General features: G+C 44.0%; 1 protein-coding gene across 1 annotated transcript in view; it reads right to left on the bottom strand.

The window, feature by feature from the left end:
* erbb4b (erb-b2 receptor tyrosine kinase 4b) overlaps window positions 1-18465 on the bottom strand; it is a gene marked incomplete at its 5' end in the record, with an annotated part of 265305 nt that extends 246840 nt beyond the window's left edge. Inside the window, 1 exon segment of the mRNA XM_055878265.1 lies at window positions 18314-18465. Coding sequence (XP_055734240.1) covers window positions 18314-18465 — 152 coding nt within the window.
* Between the last annotated feature and the right edge of the window lie 5506 nt (window positions 18466-23971).

Here is a 23971-nt window from a genome sequence, read left to right as displayed (position 1 = left end):
AGGGCGGGAGGCATGTTACTTCTGCATGGTTAAAGAAAGGACTAACAGAGACTGTGGCGTCAATGAGGAGTCAAGAGGGTCGGCTGCTGCCCGCCTCTCGCTGTTATGTTCCCATCTCCATTACAACCCCATTCATTACCCTGTAGTGATCTTAACGAGTCCCGCCCCCCTCCACCCACATATCAAAGAGGATTTTTACTAATTAACCAATCAAAGAAGCTTTCCTCCCTTGGCCCACCAATCAAATCGTTTTTTTGTTCTTATTCTTAACCAATCAAAGAGGCCCCATCAGCCCCATTGTGTTCTGGGCCATAGACAAAAGGCAGACATGTTAAGTAAGTAAGAGATCTTCTTAAAGAGTAATTACAATTACAGCCTTGCTTTGATCCAGGCCTAGGGCAGGTGGTGTTGAAGACTTCCTTAAACATAAAGAGGAAGGATGGAAAGAAGAGGAAGGGAAATCAATGACTGAATTAAGTGAATTAGAGAGGGAGAGAGAGAGAGAGAGCACAAGGGAGGAATACGACAATGAGGACAGAAGAAAAGAAATGGAACATATTTATCAGGTGAAGAAGTCATTGTAGGACCTCTAGTGCAATGTGTAGGGTTCACTCACCCTTCAAATCATGTGTTGGAATTTAGGGGTTGATTTTAATACCTAAATAAAATGTTGGGGGCTTGGGCGACTGAACAGAACAAGACAATGCTGATGCCCTATGCTTTCTGCTTGGCTTTGTCCAAAATGCACCCTATTCCCAATATAGTGCACTACTTTAGACCAGCCCAATGGGGCTCTGGTCAGAAGTGAATAGTGCTTTGCTTAAAATAGTGCACTACATAAGGAATAGGGTGCCACTTCGATGCATCCATTGTCTTGATTAATGACTGCTTCCATTCCTGCTTCCACTGGTAATTACAACCAGGCAATTGGATTTCAGGGGGTCGGCTTGAAACGAAGAGGGCCAAGGAGGGAATGGGAGAAGGAACACTACACACCCTGGTTGTCTTTATTAAGCCGTGACAAAATACTATGGCTGTGTCTCAAATGGCACCAAATTCCCCATATAGTGCACTACTTTCCACTAGGGACCATAGGGCTGAAATTAGAGAGGGTGGAGAGCAAAGGAAGAAAATGTAATATAGAAAAGCAACATAATTATAAAGACAACTGGAAGTTGAGAGGTGGAAAGCAAAGCACTCGGAAGAGAGGGAAACAGGGAGAGTGAGAGGTTAGATTAAAGGCCCAGTGGTAGCTAGGAGTTTACCTCACCACAACAATGTTATTAGTTTGTTGTTTCCTGAAGTTAATTTGGCCTTGGGTCAATGCCTCTGACCTCACCATCTCTCCGCACCTCTCCCGCTCCCCCTCTCTCCCACCTCAGTCATTATTTCTGTCCACAAGTGAAATTGGCCGAGGGCTAATCAACATGGAGCTCCTCCGAGTGTGTTATTACACAGGATGTGATGGATGGTACAATTACACCCAATGTCACTTAGCTAAATGGCTATGTAATCCTAATGACTTTTTATTCAAACAGTGACTAGTTAACGCACAGCGAGGGGGAATCAGAGATGTGTGTGTGATTGTGTGTGTGTGTGTGTGGGGGGGGGGGGGGGTCTCTGTGTGTGAAACACTGAGGAAGAGAACAACAAAATGTTCTGCTGGTGTGGTGAGCTGAAGAGAGAGCAAAGCATTCTGGGAAGGAGGATAAGCTAATAAGATCAATGTATATCGCTGTTGTCATGATGAATTGAATACCACCCTCAACCCCCTAGAAGCATGTGATAAGGAGCCTCAATGCAAGCTGTTGTTTTCACTGTGAAATTGTGAAATTGAGAAGTTGAGAAGAGGAGTTGATGATGTGGGAAGTCATTGGCTGTGAGCATTTCAAATGGTACCCTATTCCCTATATAAACTCAGCAAAAAAAGAAAAGTCCCTTTTTCAGGACCCTGTCTTTCAAACATAATTCATACAAATCTAAATAACTAAACAAACTAAACACCGTTTCCCATGCTTGTTCAATGAACCATAAACAATTAATGAACATGCACCTGTCTGTAAGCACATGCACCCGTCTGTAAGCACACTAACAGCTTACAGACGGTAGGCAATTAAGGCTCAGTTATGACAACTTAGGACACTAAAGAGGCCTTTCTACTAACTCTGAAAAACGCCAAAATAAAGATGTCCAGGGTCCCTGCTAATCTGCGTGAACGTGCCTTAGGCATGCTGCAAGGAGGCATGAGGACTGCAGATGTGGCCAGGGCAATAAATTGGAATGTCCGTACTGTGAGACGCCTAAGACAGCGCTACAGGGAGACAAGACGGACAGCTGATCGTCCTTGCGGTGGCAGACCATGTGTAACAACACCTGCACAGGATCGGTACATCTGAACATCACACCTGCGGGACAGGTACAGGATGGAAACAACAACTGCCCGAGTTACACCAGGAACGCACAATCCCTTCATCAGTCCTCAGACTGTCCACACTATGCTGAGAGAGGCTGGACTGAGGGCTTGTAGGCCTGTTGTAAGGCAGGTCCTCACCAGACATCACCAGCAACAACGTCGCCTATGGGCACAAACCCACCGTCGCTGGATCAAACAGGACTGGCAAAAAGTGCTCTTCACTGACAATTCGTGGTTTTATCTCACCAGGGGTGATGGTCGGATTGGCGTTTATCGTTGAAGCAATGAGTGTTACACCGAGGCCTGTACTCTGGAGCGAGATCGATTTGGAGGTCGAGGGTCCGTCATGGTCTGGGACGGTCTATCACAACATAACCTCATCGGACCGAGCTTGTTGTCATTACAGGCAATCTCAACGCTGTGCGTTACAGGGAAGACATCCTCCTACCTCATGTGGTACCCTTCCTGCAGGCTCATCCTGACATGACCCTCCAGCATTACAATGCCACCAGCCATACTGCTCATTCTGTGCGTAATTTCCTGCAAGACAGGAATGTCAGTATTCTGCCACGGCCAGCGAAGAGCCCGGATCTCAATCCCATTGAGCACATCTGGGACCTATTGGATCGGAGTATGAGGGCTAGGGCCATTCCCCCCAGAAATGTCTGGCAGGTGCCTTGGTGGAAGAGTGGGGTAACATCCCACCGCACGAACTGGCAAATCTGGTGCAGTCCATGAGGAGGAGATGCAGTGCAGAATTTAATGCAGCTGGTGGCCACACCAGATACTACCCCCCTTTTTTCAGGGACACATTATTCAATTTATGTTAGTCACATGTCTGTGGAACTAGTTCAGTTTATGTCTCAGTTGTTGATTCTTGTTATGTTCATACAAATATTTACATCATAAGTTTGCTGAAAGTAAACGCAGCTGACAGTGAGAGGATGTATCTTTTCTTGCTGAGTTTAGTCAAAAGTAGTGCACTATATAGTGAATATGGTGCCACTTGAGACACCATGTATAAAGACCAATGGAGTGGAGAAATAAGAAGATATTAATTTAATGCAATGAAGATTTACATTTTAGTCATTTAGCAGACGCTCTTATCCAGAGCGACTTACAAGTACATACATTCATACTTTTTTTGTACTGGCCCCCCGTGGGAATCGAACCCACAACCCTGGCGTTGCAAGCGCCATGCTCTACCAACTGAGCCACACGGGACCAGATGGTTGATGGTTTCATATATTCTCTCTCTTTTCCACTCTAGGTTTGCGTCCCAAATGACACCATAGTCCTTATTTAGTGCACTTGTTTTGACCAGGGTCCTATGGGCGCTGGTCACAAATAGTGCACTACAGGGAATAGGGTGCCATTTGGGACACATTCTAGCTCTACCACGAGACACAAGCTTCTCTCCCCTCGGTTGCCTGTTATTTAAAACGAGGCCATACTGAGGAACTGGATCCCACCAATCCATAATCCTAGCCAGGCAGTAAAATCACCAACCAGGCAGTGTAACGACCAACACGCAGGCGCACATGCACACGCACTCAGATGCATACACTCGGACGCACACGCACAAAACAACAAGATGGATTCTCTGTCACCGGCAGCAACAGCAGCCAGCCTGCCAAGCGTTGTAGTGCTCAAGAATTCCCCATCAAATGATCCACCATGCCCCAGCTGTTGTCCCCTCCCTCCCCACCACATAATTATTCTTCATTTCCTATGTTTATCTGCTTTGTCCTGCACAGCTATTCTCAGGACATTGTCTCATCTTGACTTTCAGATTAAACTGGTCGTAGTTTGCACTGATCATGATAGAGAGAGAGAGAGATCCATCTAGACAGACACCGTTGCCCTAGAGCACCCTATCTATATATACCTCGGCTTAAAAATCAGCGTCACACAAGGAACATAACATTTGACATACCAATTAGGATATGGCAAAATATACTTGAATCAGTTATAGAACCCATTGCCCTTTATGGTTGTGAGGTCTGGGGTCCACTCACCAACCAAGAAATCACAAAATGGGACAAACACCAAATTGAGACTGAAAAATTATGAAAAAAAAAAACACTGCAGAATTATGCAAAAATATCCTCTGTGTACAACGTAAAACAACAAATAACGAGGCCAATACCCGCTAATTATCAAAATCCAGAAAAGAGCTGTTAAATTCTACAACCACCTGAAAGGAAGCTATGCCCAAACCTTCCATAACACACTCATCACCTACAGAGAATAACATGGAGAATAGTCCCCTAAGCAAGCTGGTCCTGGGGCTCTGTTCACAGACCTCACATATTCTCAGGACAGCAACACAATTAGACCCAACCAACTCATTAGAAAACAAAAAGATAATTACTTGACACATTGGATAGAATTAACAAAAAAACAGATCAAACTAGAATGCTATTAGGCCCTAAACAGAAAGTACACAGTGGCAGAATACCTGACGCCTGTGACTGACCCAAAATGAAGGAAAGCTCTGACTACGTATAGACTCACTAAGCAGAGCCTTGCTATTGAGAAAGGTTGCCATAGGCAGAAGAAAAGCTATGTGCACTCTGCCCACAAAATGAGGTGCAACTGAGCTGCACTTCCTAACCTCCTGCCCAATGTATGACCATATTAGAGACACATTTCCCTCAGATCACACAGATCCACAAAGAATTCAAAAACAAATTGGGTGAAATACCAGTGTGCCATCACAACAGTAACATTTGTGATCTGTTGCCACAAGAAAAGGGCAACCAGTGAAGAACAAACAACATTGTAAATATAACCCATATCTATGTTTACTTACTTTAACTATCTTCACATTGTTACAACACTATAAATAGACATAATATGACATTTTAAATGCCTTTTTTCTTTTGGAACTTGTGTGAGTGTAATATTTACTGTTCACTTTTTATTGTTTATTTCACTTTTGTTTATCCATTTCACTTGCTTTGGCAATGTAAACATATGTATCCCATGACAATAAAGCCCCTTGAATTGAATAAAGAGAGAGAGAGAGACCATTACTCAGAGAGAGAATAGGTCAGGGCTGGGTTCAGAGAACAACTTCCAGGTTCCATCTGCATCATTAAAGCTGCCATGGTGAAAGAGATGCAATCGGACAGAGATACTATGAGAAGACAACACCTTACAATCTCATACTACAGTCCTGGAAACAGACACACAACTGGACTGTGATACTATGTTTAATAAAAACACTCAGAGAGTGAAAGAAACTACAAGACAAAGCACTTCTCTTCCTCCATCTACAGTCCTAGAGACAGACGCAGAGAAGAAACTACACGACAGAGATACTATAAAATGACAAAATATAATTTAAGAGGACAAATGTTCTATCTTTTTCCCTCTCCCTCTCTCTCTCTCGCTCTCTCTCTCATAGTACAGGGCCCATGTTCACAAAATAGTCTCAGAGTGGGAGTGCTTATCTAGGATCTGTTTCGTCTTTCATAATGAATACAATAATATGGACAAGGTGGACAATCCCATTCTGAGACGCTTTTTGAATACAGTCCAAGACACAGACAGAGAGACAAGACAAAGACAGGCGACACTCCTCCAGACAGATATAAAATACTTTGGTTCAGAAGCTCAAGGTCTTTTCTCTCTTATCACATCTCTAACGTCTCCTCCACGTTCCAGAGTGAATTAAAAAATGGACGAACAGAATAAAGCGGAGGATATGCTGTGCCTGTTTTCAGAGTCCTTTTATCACAGTATAGCTAGGCTAATGAAGGACATGGCTGGGTCACTCAGCCTATTGTGGCCAGGCTAGCTCAGACACAGATCAACTCTGAACAGCTATCCTGGCGCCTCCAGCTGAGGCAGACATGCTTTTGTAGAAATTGATTTCAATTTGCCTCGTGAAACTTCTCCTTCCCCTATCGTTCACCTTTTGTCAGTCGACGCAGAGGAGAGAAGTAGAGGAGAGTAAGATACGGTGTGGAGACGTCTGAGAAGGCAGTCCAGAGTGGGGTGGCCTTTTGTACTCCTTTCCTCCTTTCTCTCTCTTTCTCTCTCTCTCCTGATTCATTTTATTCACTGGCCAGTGTTCTGCAGTGATAAGCAAAGAGCAGCCACCGGTCCCTCTCTGTATCGCTCTCTCTGTGTACGTGTCACTGTGTGTGTGGATGTGCCAGTGTGCGGTTGTGCATGTCTCACTCTCTCTCGATTGTGTCCCTCTGCAAAGATCTGTCAAGCATATGTTTGGAGTAGAAAATGACTTTATATTTGTCTGTGGTGGAATTGAAAGGGAAGAGAATTCTGCCCTCTAAAGTAGAAATAACACTATACCACAAACTCACACACGCACGACACACACATACTGTACATACACACACACACACTCCTGTTGACTTCTGTTATTTCTATGCATGTGGCTCTGATCACCTGTCTTCAGTAGGTGGTGTAAGCCCACTGATATGATGTAGAGAACTCAATGTCCCAGCATTCCTGACTGGTCTGACGGCAGTGGAATGACCTCAATGTCCCAGCATTCCTGACTCGTCTGAAGGCAGTGGAATGACCTCAATGTCCCAGTATTCCTGACTGGTCTGACGGCAGTGGAATGACCTCAATGTCCCAGCATTCCTGACTGGTCTGACGGCAGTGGAATGACCTCAATGTCCCAGCATTCCTGACTCGTCTGACGGCAGTGGAATGACCTCAATGTCCCAGCATTCCTGACTCGTCTGACGGCAGTGGAATGACCTCAATGTCCCAGCATTCCTGACTCGTCTGACGGCAGTGGAATGACCTCAATGTCCCAGAATTCCTGACTGGTCTGAGGGCAGTGGGATGACCTCAATGTCCCAGAATTCCTGACTGGTCTGAGGGCAGTGGGATGAATGAGAGCTGGGACAGTATTGGAGAGTCACAATGAGATATCAGTGTACTTAGGGACAGTTTGAAATGTACTGGGGTGGGAGGCTGGTTGTAGGCTTGTGTGTTTTGTTTTTAATTGGGCACAGGGGAGGGTAGTGTGTTTTTCCCCAGATTTTTACATTCGCCATTTTGAAGGTTTTACTATAACCTGTATTTCATATGGCCACATGTCCTTATCTGCTTGCATGCACCTCCATTATCAAGTTGTTTTGGTACTTCCCTTATGCACTACGCTTTTCTGTGCGCTTAGTATACCACAGTTCAATATACAGTGCATTCGGAAAGTATTCCGACCCCTTGATTCCACAGTTTCTTACGTTCGTCTTATTCTAAAATGTATTCAATTGTTTTTTATCCTTGTCAATCTACACACAAAACCCCATTACATTTTTGCAAAAAAACAAAAAACAAAAAATGTAATATCACATCAGACCATTCACTCAGTACTTTGTGAAGCACTGTTGGCAGCGATTACAGCCTCAAGTCTTCTTGGGTATGATGCTACATGCCTTGCACACCTGTATTTTGGGAGTTTCTCCCATTCTTCTCTGCAGATCCTCTCAAGATCTGTCAGCTTGTAAGGGGAGCATTGCTGCACAGCAATTTTTAGGTCTCTCCAGAGATGTTCGATCGGGTTCAAGTCCGGATACCGGCTGGGGCACTCTAGGACATTCAGAGACTTGTATTGAAGTCACTCCTGCGTTGTTTTGGCTCTGTGCACTCTGTTGAAGCCTTTCATCAAGGATCTCTCTGTACTTTGCGCCGTTCACCTTCCCTTGATCCTTACTAGTCTCCCAGTCCCTGCAGCTGAAAACGGTGTGGTGTGGAGACGTCTGAGAAGGCAGTCCAGAGTGGGGTGGCCTTTTGTACTCCTTTCCTCCTTTCTCTCTCTTTCTCTCTCTCTCCTGATTCATTTTATTAACTGGCCAGTGTTCTGCAGTGATAAGCGAAGAGCAGCCACCGGTCCCTCTCTGTATCGCTCTCTCTGTGTACGTGTCACTGTGTGTGTGGATGTGTCAGTGTGCGGTTGTGCATGTCTCACTCACTCTCTCTCGATTGTGTCCTTCTGCAAAGATCCTTTGGCAAACTCCAAGCGGGCTTTATTCTTTTCAAGTGAGTACAATTGAGAACAATTCTACTCTAGGCTGAAAATGTAATTTGAATAATGTCGCAAAAGCCCTGTTATGTGAATGTTTTATTCCTTTCACTCCATGTGGATCGGTTCAGATGTGGGTCTACTCTTGACAGATTGTAGAAAGACATAATAGCAGGCCAGTCTGGCTGTATTTTTACTTCAGATACTGATGCACTGTTTGTTGCCAATCATCATTCTCCCAGGTCCCTTCCAGCATTTAATCAGGAAAGCTTAACACGTGTTCTGCCTCCTTTCCAATTGTCACGCCCTGACCTTAGAGAGCCTTTTTATTCTCTATTTTGCTTAGGTCAGAGTGTGACTAGGGTGGGTACTGTAGTTTTTTGTATTTCTATGTTGGCCTGGTGTGGTTCCCAATCAGAGGGAGCTGTCTATCGTTGTCTCTGATTGGGGATCATATTTAGGCAGCCTTTTCCCCACTGTGGTTGTGGGATCTTGTTTATGTATTGTTGCTTGTGAGCACTGCATAGCTTCACGTTCGTTTTGTTCGGTATTGTTTTGGTGAGTTTCATTTATTATACATGTGGAACTCTACGCACGCTGCGCCTTGGTCCATTTATTCTAACAACGATCGTGACATCAATCCAAATAACTATTCCTTGATGTTTTAATCTGATCAGGCTACTTCAAAAGTCTCCTGTAGGCATGGTTACCTGCGTATGATCATCCATTCCAGAATCCATACTGTGCAACATCCATTCGATTAATGGAAAGAGACATCTGTTACAAAACACTAATAAGTTGAATTACATTCGGAGATTGTCAAATCAAGCCTATGATACTGAGTAGGGAGGGATGTATTTTCTGTCAGTCGAGATTGACATACTCTACTTGATTGTGTTGTTGAAAACGAAAACCATAATGATAAGCGCTCAATGTCGGTAATCGTATGGTGCATTGGCACAGAGACCCGTTGGTGGAAAATATGTTGCATGTATTATAAATACACCATCAAAATGTTGAAAATCTGATTTCCCCCTAGCTGAACATTGTCTGCATCCGTCTCTGACCTTCTGGCCCGTTACCCTTCTGGCCCGTTACCCTTCTGGCCCGTTACCCTTCTGGCCCGTTACCCCTGTATGGCATCGAAACCATGATGAAATGAGCAGAGTCAATATCCACGTTTATAAACACAGGGTCGCTACAGTTATTGTTATTTATGGTTCATTTTGAGGGTATAGGGTGTGCACATTTTTTGTTAAGTAAACAAATACATTTTTTATAACACCTCAAGATGGAACCCCCCTCTTAGGGAATACAGAGTTAGGAGTATCTTCTACATCTGAGTTCAACAATCACTTCACTTTTTACTATCTGAGGTCAGAAAAGAAGAGAGAGAGAGGAACTGAGAGAGAGCGTGAGAGAAAGAGACAGAGAGAAGTATAGATAAAGTGAGTGAGAGCAAGAGAGACAGAGGGGAAAATAAATAGTGTCCCCTTCTAAATGTCTAGACGTCATGTCCAGACACTCCTGAATCCTGTCTCTGTACACAAACCGGTGGGTAGGTAACCAACCTAGCCATCCACCATGATGGATGGTCCTTTAATGAAGATGTCAATCAAAGGTGTGTAACATCATTAGCTGTTTCTGGGAGAAGAGGAGAAGACACTGTGTCCCAGCCAGGCCTGAACTACAGGGCCATGCATCTTCCTGACACTTAACTGCGTCCCAAATGGCACCCTATTCCCTATAAAGTGCACTACTTTGGAAAATCTCCCTATGGGCCCTGGTCAAAAGTAGTGCACTATATCGGAAATCGGGTGCCATTTGGAACGTAACCAGCAGCAACTTATGTCAACAGAGAGCAGGAGCTAGCTATTGACATCGACCAAAACCTCTGTTCACAACAATGGTTATTGTCAATAGAGTGACTGGCTGTACCTGGGCTGTCAGGTGAAGGGTTGGACAACCATCACTGTCCCAAGTGGCTGGATGCCAGAACTACGACAGGATGACAAGGAAGGAAGGAAGGAAGGAAGGGAGGGAGGGAGGGAGGGAGGGAGGGTAAGTGAAAGAGAGTAAGGAAAGAGAGAATGAGAAGGAGAAGAAGAAAACATGAGAGAATTTCTGGGGTGGCTCCAGCCAACACAGTCAAACCAGTAAATCACGGAAAGGAAGAAGAAACAATTTGAGGCGCTTCTTTCATTTCCACGCTCTATCTATCCACTATCTATCTATTCCATGACAGACAGGGGATAGAATGGCCTCCCCAAACCCAGCAGGGCCACAGAGAGAAAATGTACCTGTCAGTCAGCCTGGGAAAAACGTTTAAACCTTGATACAGCACTGTGCACTGTGCAAGATTACACACACACGCACACACACAAGCAGACGGACGCAGGGACAGATGCATGTACGCATGAAAGTGCAACCACATCATGCATACACACACACGCGCATGCACAAACACAACATGCACGCACACATAACCACACACTGAAGCACACAAAGGCCCAGACAGACATCTCACATCGCTCTCTAAATAATCATTCCAAGGGAGTAGGGTTTAAAGCGAATTTCACCAAACACACAGACACCCTCATCTACCTCATACTACCACCCATTGCCTGCTGTAATGTGTTCCTATATAGAACAGGGAGAATCAATATAAAGCTAGTGGATAGTGGCATCAGGCATCTCTCTGCTTCTGTCTGCTTAGCTCCTATAACTGTGTCTTTCCTGACCACCATCAGTCAGACAGCAGACCGAGATCCAAGAGAAAAAGTTAGAGCCTACACAGAATTCCAACATTGCCTTCAGCGCCTCCCCCCGCTCTCTCTCTTGCTCTATCTCTCTAGCTCTATCTCTCTCTCTCTCTCTCTCTCGCTCTCTCTCTCTCTCTCTCTCTCTCTCGATCCTTCTCTCTAGCTCTATCTCTCTAGCTCTATCTCTCTCTCTCTCTCGATCCTTCTTTCTAGCTCTATCTCTCTCTGTCTCGCTCTCTCATACTTTCTCTCTCTCGCTCTTTCTCTCTCCCTTTCTCGCTCTTTCTCTCTCTCACTCTCTCTCGGCTCTTTCTCTCTCTCGCTCTTTCTCTCTCTCGCTAACTCTCGCTTTCACTCTCTCGCTTTCGCTCTCTCTCTCTCGCACTCAATCTCGCTCTCTCGCACTCTCTCACTCTTGCTCTTTCTCGCTGTCGTTCTCTCTCTCATTCTTTCTCTCTCGCTCAGAGAGAGAGAGAGCGAGAGAGAGAAAGAGCGAGAGAGCAAGAGAGAGAAAGTGTGAGAGAGCGAGAGAGAGAGAGAAAGAGCGAGAGAGAGCGAGAGAGAGAAAGAGCGAGAGAGAGAGCGAGAGCGAGAGAGAGAAAGAGCAAGAGAAAGAGCGAGCGAGAGCGAGAGAAGGAGCGAGAGCGAGAGAAGGAGCGAGATAGAGTGAGAAGGAGCGAGAGAGTGAGATGGAGTGAGAGAGAGCGCGAAAAAGAGAGCGAGAGAGAGCGAGAGAGAGAAAGAGCGAGAGAGAGAAAGAGTGAGAGAAAGAGGAAGAGAGAGCGAGAGAGCGTGTGAATGAGAGAGGGAGAGAGAAAGAGCGAGAAAGACAGAGACAGAGCTCTCTCTCTCTCTCTCTCTCTCGCTCTCTCTCGCTCTTTCTCTCTCCCGCTCTCTCTCTCGGCTCTTTCTCTCTTGGCTTTTTCTCTCTCTCGCTCTTTCTCTCTCTCGCTCTTTCTCCCTTGCTCTCACTCTCTCTCTCTCTCTTGCTCTCTCTCCGTCTCACTCTCTCTCGCTCGCTCTCTCGCACTCTCTCTTGTTCTTGCGAGCTATCACTCTCGCTCTCTCTCTCGTTTTCTCTCTCGCTTTCTCACTCTTTCTTACTCTCTCTTTCTTACTCTCTCTCTCTCTCGCTCTTTCTCTCTCGTTCTCTCTCACTCTCTCTCACTCTCGCTCGCTCTCTCACTCTCTCTCTCGCTTTTTCTCTCTCTTTCTCTATCTCGCTCTCTCTCTCTCACTCTCTCTTTCGCTCTATCTTGCTCTTTCTCTCTCGCTCTTTCTTTTTCGCTCTCTCTCGCTCTCTCACTCCTTCTCTCTCTCGCTCTCTCTTTCTTTCTCTCTTTTTTTCTTTCTCTCTCTCGCTCCTTCTCTCTCTCTCTCTCACTCTTTCTCTCGCTCTTTCTCTCTCTCTCTCTTTCTCTCTCTCTCTCTCTCGCTCTTCTCTCTCTCTCTCTCGCGCTCTTTCTCTCTCTCGATCTCTCTCTCTCTCTCTCTCTCTCTTTCTCTCTCTCGCTCTCTCCCGCTCTCTCTCTCAGCTCTTTCTCTCTCTCGCTATTTCTCTTTCTCGGTCTTTCTCTCTCTCTCGCTCTTCCTATCTCTCTCTCTCTCGCTCTCTCGTGCTCTCGTTCTCTCGCTCTCTCGTTCTCTCTCGAGCTTTCTCTCTCGCTCTTTCTCTCTCTCTAGCTCTCCCTCTCTCTCTAGCTCTCCCTCTCTCTCTCGCTCTCTCTCTCTCTCATTCGCTCTCTCTCGCTCTCTCTCTCTATCACTAACTCTCACTCTCTCTCGCTTTCTCCCACTCTCTCTCTCGCTCTTTCTCTCTCCCGCTCTCTCTCTCGGCTCTTTCGCTCTCTTGCTCTTTCTCTCTCTTGCTCTTTCTCGCTTGCTTTCACGCTCTCTCTCTCTCGCTCTCGCTCCGTCTCACTCTCTCTCGCTCTCTCTCTTGCTTTCTCTCTTGCTCTTTCTTTCTCACTCTTTCTCTCTCTCACTCAATCTCTCTATCATTCTCCCTCGCTCTTTCTCTCTCTCGTTCTCTCTCGCGCTCTCTCGCTCTTTCTCTCTCGCTTGCTCTCTCTCTCACTCTCTCTTTCGCTCTCTCTCTTGCTCTTTCTCTCTCACTATTTCTTTTTCGCTCTCTCTCGCTCTCTCGCTCGCTCTCTCACTCCTTCTCTCTCTCTCTTTCTCTCTTTTTTTTCTCTCTCGCTCTCTTGTTCTTTCTCTCTCTTGCTCTTTCTCTCTCTCTCTCTCTCTCTCTCTCTCTCTCTCTCTCTCTCTTGCTCTTTCTCTCTCTCTCTCTCTCTCTCTAGCTCTCCCTCTCTCTCTCTCACTCTCTCTCTCTCTCTCTCTCTCCCTCCCTCTTTCTTTGTGCAGGGTTATCTCTCTCTCTCTGTCCTTATTCATGTCATATTAAAGTGATGGAAATGAACTTGCGAGCAAGCTAATAGCGATTGTCAATCCAATCTAGGCGCGCCTCAAAGACAGGAGCTCGCCAACACTTCATCAGTCTTCATTAATAATGAAGGGTGCTGAGGAACAGGGGAACGTAATCTGAGCTGTGTCCCAAATGGCACCCTATTCCCTAAAAAGTGCACTACTTTTGACCAGAGCTCTATGGGCCCTGTATGTTCAAACATAGTGCACTATGTAGGGGAATAGCGTGCCAGTTGGGATGTATTCTGATCTCATCTAGCCCAGCAACTACCCAGGCAGGCAGTACACATACACCAACCAACCACGCCTGAGGGAAAAATAACCAGCCTGTAAAAAGTGAGAAGAAGAGGAGGAGAGGGGGAGAGAGGAACAGAGAGAGAGAGAGAGAGAGAAAGAGGGAGACTAAGTTTCCTTCCCCATCCAGGCTGTATCAGGACAGAGGCTGCAGGATAGGTAGAGTATGGCCCACAAAACAAGAGGTGGAGGGAGAGTAAGAAGAAAAATACAGGTCAAAGTCTCTGACCATGAGTCTCACTCTTATCATGTCCCTATTTCGATGTACAGAGGTAGGTGTCTGCTGTCATTAATGCAGACAGCTCCTCTTATCCTGAGTAGAGGTGATTGGCTGGGGACAGACTACTTTAAATGACTCCTCTGCTCCTCCGTGTTCTCCAGGCTCATTAAACCCTATTTGACCTCTGTCCTCTGGAACACACAGGGTCAAAATAACTCCAGGGGACTGACTGCTACTGTAAGGGCCATTATGATATTGTTTTAAAGTTCCCGACCCACAACCCAATCAGCCCAGTCTCGTGCTATATACACTGAGTATACAAAACATTAAGAACACCTTCCTAACATTTCTAATACTTTTGCCCTCAGAACAGCTTCAATTCGTCAGGGCATGTACTCTACAAGGTGTCAAAAGCGTTCCACAGGGATGCTGGTCCGTGTTGACTCCAATGCTTGACATAGTTGTGTCAAGTTGGCTGGTTGTTCTTTGGGTGGTGGATCATTCTTGATTCACACGGGAAACAGTTGTGAAAAACACAGTCGTTTTTGACACAAACCGGTGCACCTGGCAACTACTACCATACACCGTTCAAAGGCACTTAGATCTTTTGTCTTGCCCATGAATACAATACATGTCTCAATTGTCTCAAGGCTTAAAAAAATCCTTCTTTAATCTGTCTCCTTCCCCTATACACTGATTCAAGTGGATTTAAAGATGCGCTATGCAGAAATCTAATTTGAGTTTATGTAACAAAACAAGCAAGAATACAGTAGAGAATCATTGTACCATCTAAACCGCTGTACAAAACCGAAAGTAAAAGACTCAAAAACGAAAAATTAAACTTAAGAATGGGAAGCATAGAACTAGCGTGCATACTATAGAACATATCTACATCAATAAGGGATCATAGCTATTACCTAGATTCACCTGGTCAGTCTATGTCATGGAAAGAACAGGTGTTGTTAATGTTTTGTACACTCAATGTATAAAACATTATAAAATAATACTCACTTAAATACTTTTCAAATGGAGTTTTAATGTCAATGAAGTTATGTTGTAATTAGAGAATGATGTGCTGCTGGGAGTAATAATACAAAGTTTATATAGCACTTTTGAGAGAGAGAGAGAGAATTTCTTATCAGACCCCCTCCTACCCGCCACCTCTTTTCTTCCCAGTCTCTAATCGTCAAGCTAATGATGTGAAACCTAATGGAAATATTTACAGTTTCCGTTTGTCAATGATAGTGGTATAATTAACACCATGGACTGTATCTCAAATGGCACACTATTCCCTAAAATAGTGCGCTATTTTTTCCAAAAGTTTGATGGGCCCTGGTCAAAAGTAGTGCACTACAATATATAGGGAATAGGGTGACATTTGAGACACCAATCACATCACTCCATTTAACAGTAGAGACACAAGGCAGGGAGCCACTATTAGCCAGGCAGGGGACTGATAGGTTGGGAGAGTTGGAGGGCTTTGTGCTAGAAGGACGATTGTCTATAGATTAATTGTCTCGATACACAATTGTGCTATGAAGTGGTTACTTCTAGCGGTAAAACTTTACGTACAGCCTGTAGGTACAATGCTTTATTAGTTGTTATAAGCATGTATGAAACTTAAGGATGTCTTATTATAAGGTTTATAACATGTTAAGCTAGTGAGCCAACCTACACCTGACGTAAAGGAATGTGGTAGAGCTGTAGATCTTGTGACTGTGGCTACAAGGAGACTGTGACGTCAGGGTCAGGGAACGCTGAATGCCTTCTCAGATGGATTACTGGATCATATCCTGCACATCCAACTGAATGAAGGGGACATAGACAGTTATCTGTGAACCATCATGTGGAAATTAAATGCTGCAAGATTTCTTGCATTTTGCGGGCGAGAAACACACTTTCACAAACAAGTCGGATTCAACACACATACACATACTCAAAATACACACAGAAAAAATACAATGATCTTGGGGCAGAATTCCAGTTATTAATCTTATAGCTGGGTCTTGTTTCATCAGCGGTATGGATGTAGTTTAGAAGATGGACTCTATTTACTGCTAAAGCTGTTCAGGGGGCTTGGGATGCAGCCATCCATCTCTGGCTATCTTTTAAAGGGAGGCAAAGCACAGGCATCACTTTCAATCACCCAGTAGACAGCCAGCCATCCAGCCAAACACACAGCCCAGACTGCCAGGCCACCATGCAGGAAGGAAAGGAGCTTCTAGCTAGGTTTTATTTCCCTCTCCTCTCCCCCTCTCCTACACCTCAAGGTGAAGTTTTCCTCCTCCTCCTCCTCCTCCTCCTCTGCCCCAGGGATGGCACATTATTAATGTGTTTTAAAATAATAATAATCTTAACAACCCAAAAATACACACATTACCTTGCCCTCCTCCCTGCTCCCTTGCTGCTTGGCACCCTGTGTTTCTAATTAGTATGTTCAATTAACCCTTGTTAATTGTGAAGCCTTGGCACATGCACAGCGCCACGGGGGGCCATTTTGTAAACGAACAGCAACCAGCCTCTGTTCTATGGTCATGTAAGGAAATAACAGCGTGTTCTAGCAAGGCTTGTAACCAAGGTTCTAAACACTGTCACTCGATGTGCATCCCTTCGTGAGTTCTGCAATGGCAAACTGCAGCATACAAAGAGCTAAATTGAACTTTTAATTGATTTTTCTGAGTAGGACTTTAGCTTGTAGCAGAGACCAACAATAATCATACTGTCTTCACCAGCACATTGCTTCCCTCTCATACTCACAATGTTGAGCAGTGTCCCATTACCTGTTAACTCTGTATGGGGCCAACGGTAACACTGCACTCTCCACCGCTCTCCTCCACAGCATGCCACGCTCTGGTGTTTGGCTTTTCATTGCGGGGGGTAAGGCGATATAGTGGTCGACATTGTTGTTTAGAGGAACACAGAAGGGCTTAAATCCTTCTGTTTTGTTTTGTTATGTAGAACAGTACTGTGTTATGCCTTGATGCTGGTCGCCACACAGATACACAGCTTTTACATAAGAGAAAGACTGTTTCAACACAAACATACTAAACACGTATCACTGAGGGTATTTTCTTTAACAAATACTGATTCAAAAGTATTTAAGCAATTGATCAAAGCCATTTTTAGAATGGGGGTTATAGTCACCTACTTTTGCGATGTAATTTCTGAATCGTAACACATAGACCTGGTAAACTTGATTAGGTGACTCTGTCTAAACATTGATCACTGAATCAATGTTAAATACATTTGAGGCCAAGTGCTCTCTGGCCTTGCTGGAGATTGGGTTTCCTACCACTAGGTTAAAGCACCATGTCATAAAGTGCTTAGGGTTCAGACGACCACCAAGCCAAACCACCCCTATAAACCCAACACACAATAATGCAGTCAGCACAACAAGGGTGCCCTCCAAGCCCTCCATCCCCCCCAATTCTCCCAAATTGACTGAAATCTTTTGGGGATGTGCTGTCTCTCAAATGGTAACTTATTCTATATAGTCCATCTAGTTCACTACTTTTAGCAACTCATGTACAGCAGTTCACTGACCTGCCTCCAAACCCCCATTACCACATCATTACCACATTACCACATCATTATTTCACTTGGCCTCAGAGGGTGTGTGAGCGTGCATGTGTATGTAAGTGTGTGTGAGCGAACGAGCGTGTTTTGGGTCACTTAAGCAATTGCACCACTGGTCCCTCATCTAACCTACAATCAATCCCAAACAAACCATTTGATTATTATTTATTCTAAATCTCTAATCAGAGGCTATGGATTGTGTTGAATTAGAGCAAAAGAATCAGGTCATCATACTTCCATTGAAGTCTCACATGAAGCAGAAGGGAACATGGAGACAATCAGTGTTTGGTATTTAGAGATCAGAGTTAGAGAGGATGAAGCTCTGACTGTCACAGACAGCCTAGCTGATTGGTAAGAGGAGACGTAAAAGTAAAACCATGTCAGACCAACAAGGTTGAGTGGAAAATGACTGGTTCCAAAGTTAATTGAATAGACACTGAAATGTTCAACAACGTGGTGTGTTCCAGGACAGATTGTCCAAGTCGTGATTCTAATAGTGATGTGTAAGTTGGGTCTTACCCTGAAGAAGGAGAGGTCTAAGATTAAAAGCTAAATAGTTGGGGAAGAAATACAGTGAAAAGCTAAGAAGGGATGGTAGTGTCAGGTCTTACCCTGAGGAAGGAGAGGTCTCTGGAGCGATCGATGCTGGTGATCTCCAGGTTACCCATCACCACCTCACAGTTCTCGTAATACTTCCTTAGGGTGCGGTACTGCTGCTCCAGGTCTGACAGAGTACTCAGCTTGTTCTCTGTGCCAGCGCATACTGCAGAAAGAAAGAGGAAAGAGGAGGAGGTATGTTAGCTATGCGTTCATGTGTGTGTTTGTGTGTACAGGAAGCCCCTGAGGCCCAGTGGGCAGATGAGTCCCCGTTAGCGTGTGTCCAGGCTACTGAGTAGACTCCTGCTATGTAATTAAAGCCTGTCTTTTCCACCCATCAAACACCTTTTATCCCCACTAAGACAGGAGACATCTGCCCTGTCAGCTGCTGCTGCTGCCCAGAGGACAGCCCAAAACAACACAAAATCACAACAAAGCACAATTGAACGCACATGCACACACGCACACACACAAACACACACACTGTGGGCTTAAGTGGTGCTTGGTCCATCAGTAAAGAGGTGAGGCAGCAATTCTAAGAAACATGTCATCACCTCCATTGCCACATGAAAACAAACAGAATAAGAACCTTTCCATTCAGAGGTGAGTAAAAGGTTATGCAAAATACTGCCATATTTAACATCAATAATACAGCCCCACCTGCACTCTTTTTAGAGAGATACAGAGAAGAGAGTGTGTTTCAATAATGGCACCCTATTCCCTATATAGTGAACTATTTTGACTAGGTCCATAGGACCGGTAAAAGAAATGGTACAATATAAAGGGAACAGCAAGCGATTTGGGATGAAGACACTGCCTTCTCCCACATTACCATTCAACCCTAGCCATGTTGTCACTGTGGCCTGTTTCTAGCCACTTCACGGCTGACAGGGGAGCTATCGCCTTGACAGGGGTGGCAGAATCCTCTCAGAGTTGTCACACAGTCACCCATGAACTGCCACACACCACCATAGGAAACAAACACACACACCTGTTTACTCCAAACACACACACCTGTCTCCTCCAAGACAGCCCCCCTCAACTATCTTACCTCAATTGTATGTACCATTCTGAGAACCCTGTCTCTGTGATCTGTGCTCTCTCTCTCTCTGTCTGGCAGTTCTTTGTATTTCCCTTATTTTCTAAACGTTTACCTCACACTTCCCCTCAGAGAAATCAATCAAAGGAAGTCAACCTCTACTCCTTGCTAAACTCAACTCATACCCCCTTGTTGTATTAGCAGCACTCTGAAAGCCAACTTTCATTTGATTTCCTATTTATTTCCCCTCCATTACCTCTCAGAAAATGGATGGATGAGAAACAGAAGAATCAGCTTCAAGGCAACATTGGGCTATAAAGACAAATGAGATCTTGTTCCAACAATTCCTCCTCACATGATATTAGATTACAAGAGGCAGAGGGAGCATACAGATCTCACCGAAGAGTAAAGAGATGCGTACAAAATGATACCCTATTCCCCATAGGAATAAGATGCCATTTGGGACATAACCAAAGCAAGGAGAGGCAAGTATCAAACAGAGCTAGCATGCAGATCAGGTGTGATGTGGTAATATACGATGAGGCCTGGGTGTTTTCAATAACGGTTAACATTGGTATAGACGGAGGAGGGAGGAGGGGGTATCATAAAATGGGGTTTCCAGGTAATAAACAGTTATTATAGCCTCGGGGTACCGTGACGAGATGTCAGGGGTATTGTGGGATGTGCAGGGTGTATCCCAAATGGCACCCTATGCCCTACATACAGCACTACTTTCAAAAGTAGTGTGTTATGTGGGGATTTGGATGCCATTTGAGATGCAAGCGCAGTCTCCCAGTGAAAAGGACAGTTTATATTATATCATCAGCCAGTCTCCCAGTGAAAAGGGCAGTTTATAATATAACATCAGCCAGTCTCCCAGTGAAAATGACAGTTTATATTATATCATCAGCCAGTCTCCCAGTGAAAATGACAGTTTATATTATATCATCAGCCAGTCTCCCAGTGAAAAGGACAGTTTATAATATAACATCAGCCAGTCTCCCAGTGAAAATGACAGTTTATATTATGTCATCAGCCAGTCTCCCAGTGAAAAGGACAGTTTATATTATATCATCAGCCAGTCTCCCAGTGAAAAGGACAGTTTATAATATAACATCAGCCAGTCTCCCAGTGAAAAGGTCAGTTTATATTATATCATCAGCCAGTCTCCCAGTGAAAAGGACAGTTTATAATATAACATCAGCCAGTCTCCCAGTGAAAAGGACAGTTTATATTATATCATCAGCCAGTCTCCCAGTGAAAAGGGCAGTTTATAATATAACATCAGCCAGTCTCCCAGTGAAAATGACAGTTTATATTATATCATCAGCCAGTCCCCCAGTGAAAATGACAGTTTATATTATATCATCAGCCAGTCTCCCAGTGAAAAGGACAGTTTATAATATAACATCAGCCAGTCTCCCAGTGAAAATGACAGTTTATATTATGTCATCAGCCAGTCTCCCAGTGAAAAGGACAGTTTATATTATATCATCAGCCAGTCTCCCAGTGAAAAGGACAGTTTATAATATAACATCAGCCAGTCTCCCAGTGAAAAGGTCAGTTTATATTATATCATCAGCCAGTCTCCCAGTGAAAAGGACAGTTTATAATATAACATCAGCCAGTCTCCCAGTGAAAAGGACAGTTTATATTATATCATCAGCCAGTCTCCCAGTGAAAAGGGCAGTTTATAATATAACATCAGCCAGTCTCCCAGTGAAAATGACAGTTTATATTATATCATCAGCCAGTCTCCCAGTGAAAATGACAGTTTATAATATATCATCAGCCATCAAAAAAGAAATCTATATACACTTCAATAAACCCCCTGACAACCCTAAGAAACCCTCCCCCCGACACATACACACAACGTTTCACTGAGATTGAATTGTTATTATTCCGTTATGAAAACTTAATGGTAATCCAGCTAAATTATTTGAGTACGATCAACTCAAAATGTTGTTGTACATCACATACAACATCACATACTCAGTTCTGCTAAGTGGTAATTACTGAGTTATCAGTGATCAGTAATGAAAGTCTACAGTATCTGTCATGGAAGTCTACAGTATCTGTCATGGAAGCCTACAGTATCTGTAATGGAAGTCTACAGTATCTGTAATGGAAGTCTACAGTATCTGTCATGGAAGTCTACAGTATCTGTCATGGAAGTCTACAGTATCTGTAATGGAAGTCTACAGTATCTGTAATGGAAGTCTACAGTATATGTCATGGAAGTCTACAGTATCTGTCATGGAAACCTACAGTGTCTGTACTGGAAGTCTACAGTATCTGTCATGGAAGTCTACAGTATCTGTAATGGAAGTCTACAGTATCTGTAATGGATGTCTACAGTATCTGTAGTGGAAGTCTACAGTATCTGTCATGGAAGTCTACAGTATCTGTCATGGAAACCTACAGTGTCTGTACTGGAAGTCTACAGTATCTGTCATGGAAGTCTACAGTATCTGTAATGGAAGTCTACAGTATCTGTAATGGAAGTCTACAGTATCTGTAGTGGAAGTCTACAGTATCTGTAATGGAAGTCTACAGTATCTGTCATGGAAACCTACAGTGTCTGTAATGGAAGTCTACAGTATCTGTCATGGAAGTCTACAGTATCTGTCATGGAAGTCTACAGTATCTGTCATGGAAGTCTACAGTATCTGTCATGGAAGCCTACAGTATCTGTCATGGAAGCCTACAGTATCTGTAATGGAAGTCTACAGTATCTGGAATGGAAGTCTACAGTGTCTGTAATGGAAGTCTACAGTATCTGTCATGGAAGTCTACAGTATCTGTAATGGAAGTCTACAGTATCTGTAATGGAAGTCTACAGTATCTGTCATGGAAGTCTACAGTATCTGTCATGGAAGTCTACAGTATCTGTCATGGAAGTCTACAGTATCTGTCATGGAAGCCTACAGTATCTGTCATGGAAGCCTACAGTATCTGTCATGGAAGTCTACAGTATCTGTAATGGAAGTCTACAGTGTCTGTAATGGAAGTCTACAGTATCTGTCATGGAAGTCTACAGTATCTGTAATGGAAGTCTACAGTATATGTCATGGAAGTCTACAGTATCTGTAATGGAAGTCTACAGTATCTGTAATGGAAGTCTACAGTATCTGTCATGGAAGCCTACAGTATCTGTCATGGAAGTCTACAGTATCTGTCATGGAAGTCTACAGTATCTGTCATGGAAGCCTACAGTATCTGTCATGGAAGCCTACAGTATCTGTAATGGAAGTCTACAGTATCTGGAATGGAAGTCTACAGTGTCTGTAATGGAAGTCTACAGTATCTGTCATGGAAGTCTACAGTATCTGTAATGGAAGTCTACAGTATCTGTCATGGAAGTCTACAGTATCTGTCATGGAAGTCTACAGTATCTGTCATGGAAGCCTACAGTATCTGTCATGGAAGTCTACAGTATCTGTAATGGAAGTCTACAGTATCTGTCATGGAAGTCTACAGTATATGTAATGGAAGTCTACAGTATCTGTAATGGAAGTCTACAGTATCTGTCATGGAAGTCTACAGTATCTGTAATGGAAGTCTACAGTATCTGTAATGGAAGTCTACAGTATCTGTCATGGAAGTCTACAGTATCTGTCATGGAAACCTACAGTGTCTGTAATGGAAGTCTACAGTATCTGTCATGGAAGTCTACAGTATCTGTCATGGAAGTCTACAGTATCTGTAATGGAAGTCTACAGTATCTGTAATGGAAGTCTACAGTATCTGTCATGGAAACCTACAGTGTCTGTAATGGAAGTCTACAGTATCTGTCATGGAAGTCTACAGTATCTGTAATGGAAGTCTACAGTATCTGTCATGGAAGTCTACAGTATCTGTCATGGAAGTCTACAGTATCTGTCATGGAAGTCTACAGTATCTGTCATGGAAGCCTACAGTATCTGTCATGGAAGCCTACAGTATCTGTCATGGAAGTCTACAGTATCTGTAATGGAAGTCTACAGTGTCTGTAATGGAAGTCTACAGTATCTGTCATGGAAGTCTACAGTATCTGTAATGGAAGTCTACAGTATATGTCATGGAAGTCTACAGTATCTGTAATGGAAGTCTACAGTATCTGTAATGGAAGTCTACAGTATCTGTCATGGAAGCCTACAGTATCTGTAATGGAAGTCTACAGTATCTGTCATGGAAGTCTACAGTATCTGTAATGGAAGTCTACAGTATCTGTAATGGAAGTCTACAGTATCTGTAATGGAAGTCTACAGTATCTGTCATGGAAGTCTACAGTATCTGTCATGGAAGCCTACAGTATCTGTCATGGAAGTCTACAGTATCTGTCATGGAAGCCTATATCGCCATGTAAGCCCGACATGGTGTTGACTGCCCAGTGAACTACAGCAAAGCCACCTGTATCAACCTGGTTGGATGTTCAAGTGGACCAAGGCTGGATTGCTGGCATACTGAGCTGAAACAAGCCATGCCGAGCTGTACTGGCCTGGTTACGGTTCCACTAACTGTGCTGGGAAGTACATGTGAACAAAAGGACACAGGTAGAACATTGGGTGGGATATCGTGTATGGTGACTTGTGAAGGCATGTTACATGCAGAAATAAATAATACATTGTATTATTCTCTCTCTCTCTCTCTC

The sequence above is a fragment of the Salvelinus fontinalis genome, chromosome 23 (genome assembly GCF_029448725.1).
Source record: "Salvelinus fontinalis isolate EN_2023a chromosome 23, ASM2944872v1, whole genome shotgun sequence".
NCBI lineage: Eukaryota > Metazoa > Chordata > Actinopteri > Salmoniformes > Salmonidae > Salvelinus > Salvelinus fontinalis.
Note: the sequence above shows the minus strand (reverse complement) of the source record. Positions and strands in the feature narration are given on the sequence as shown.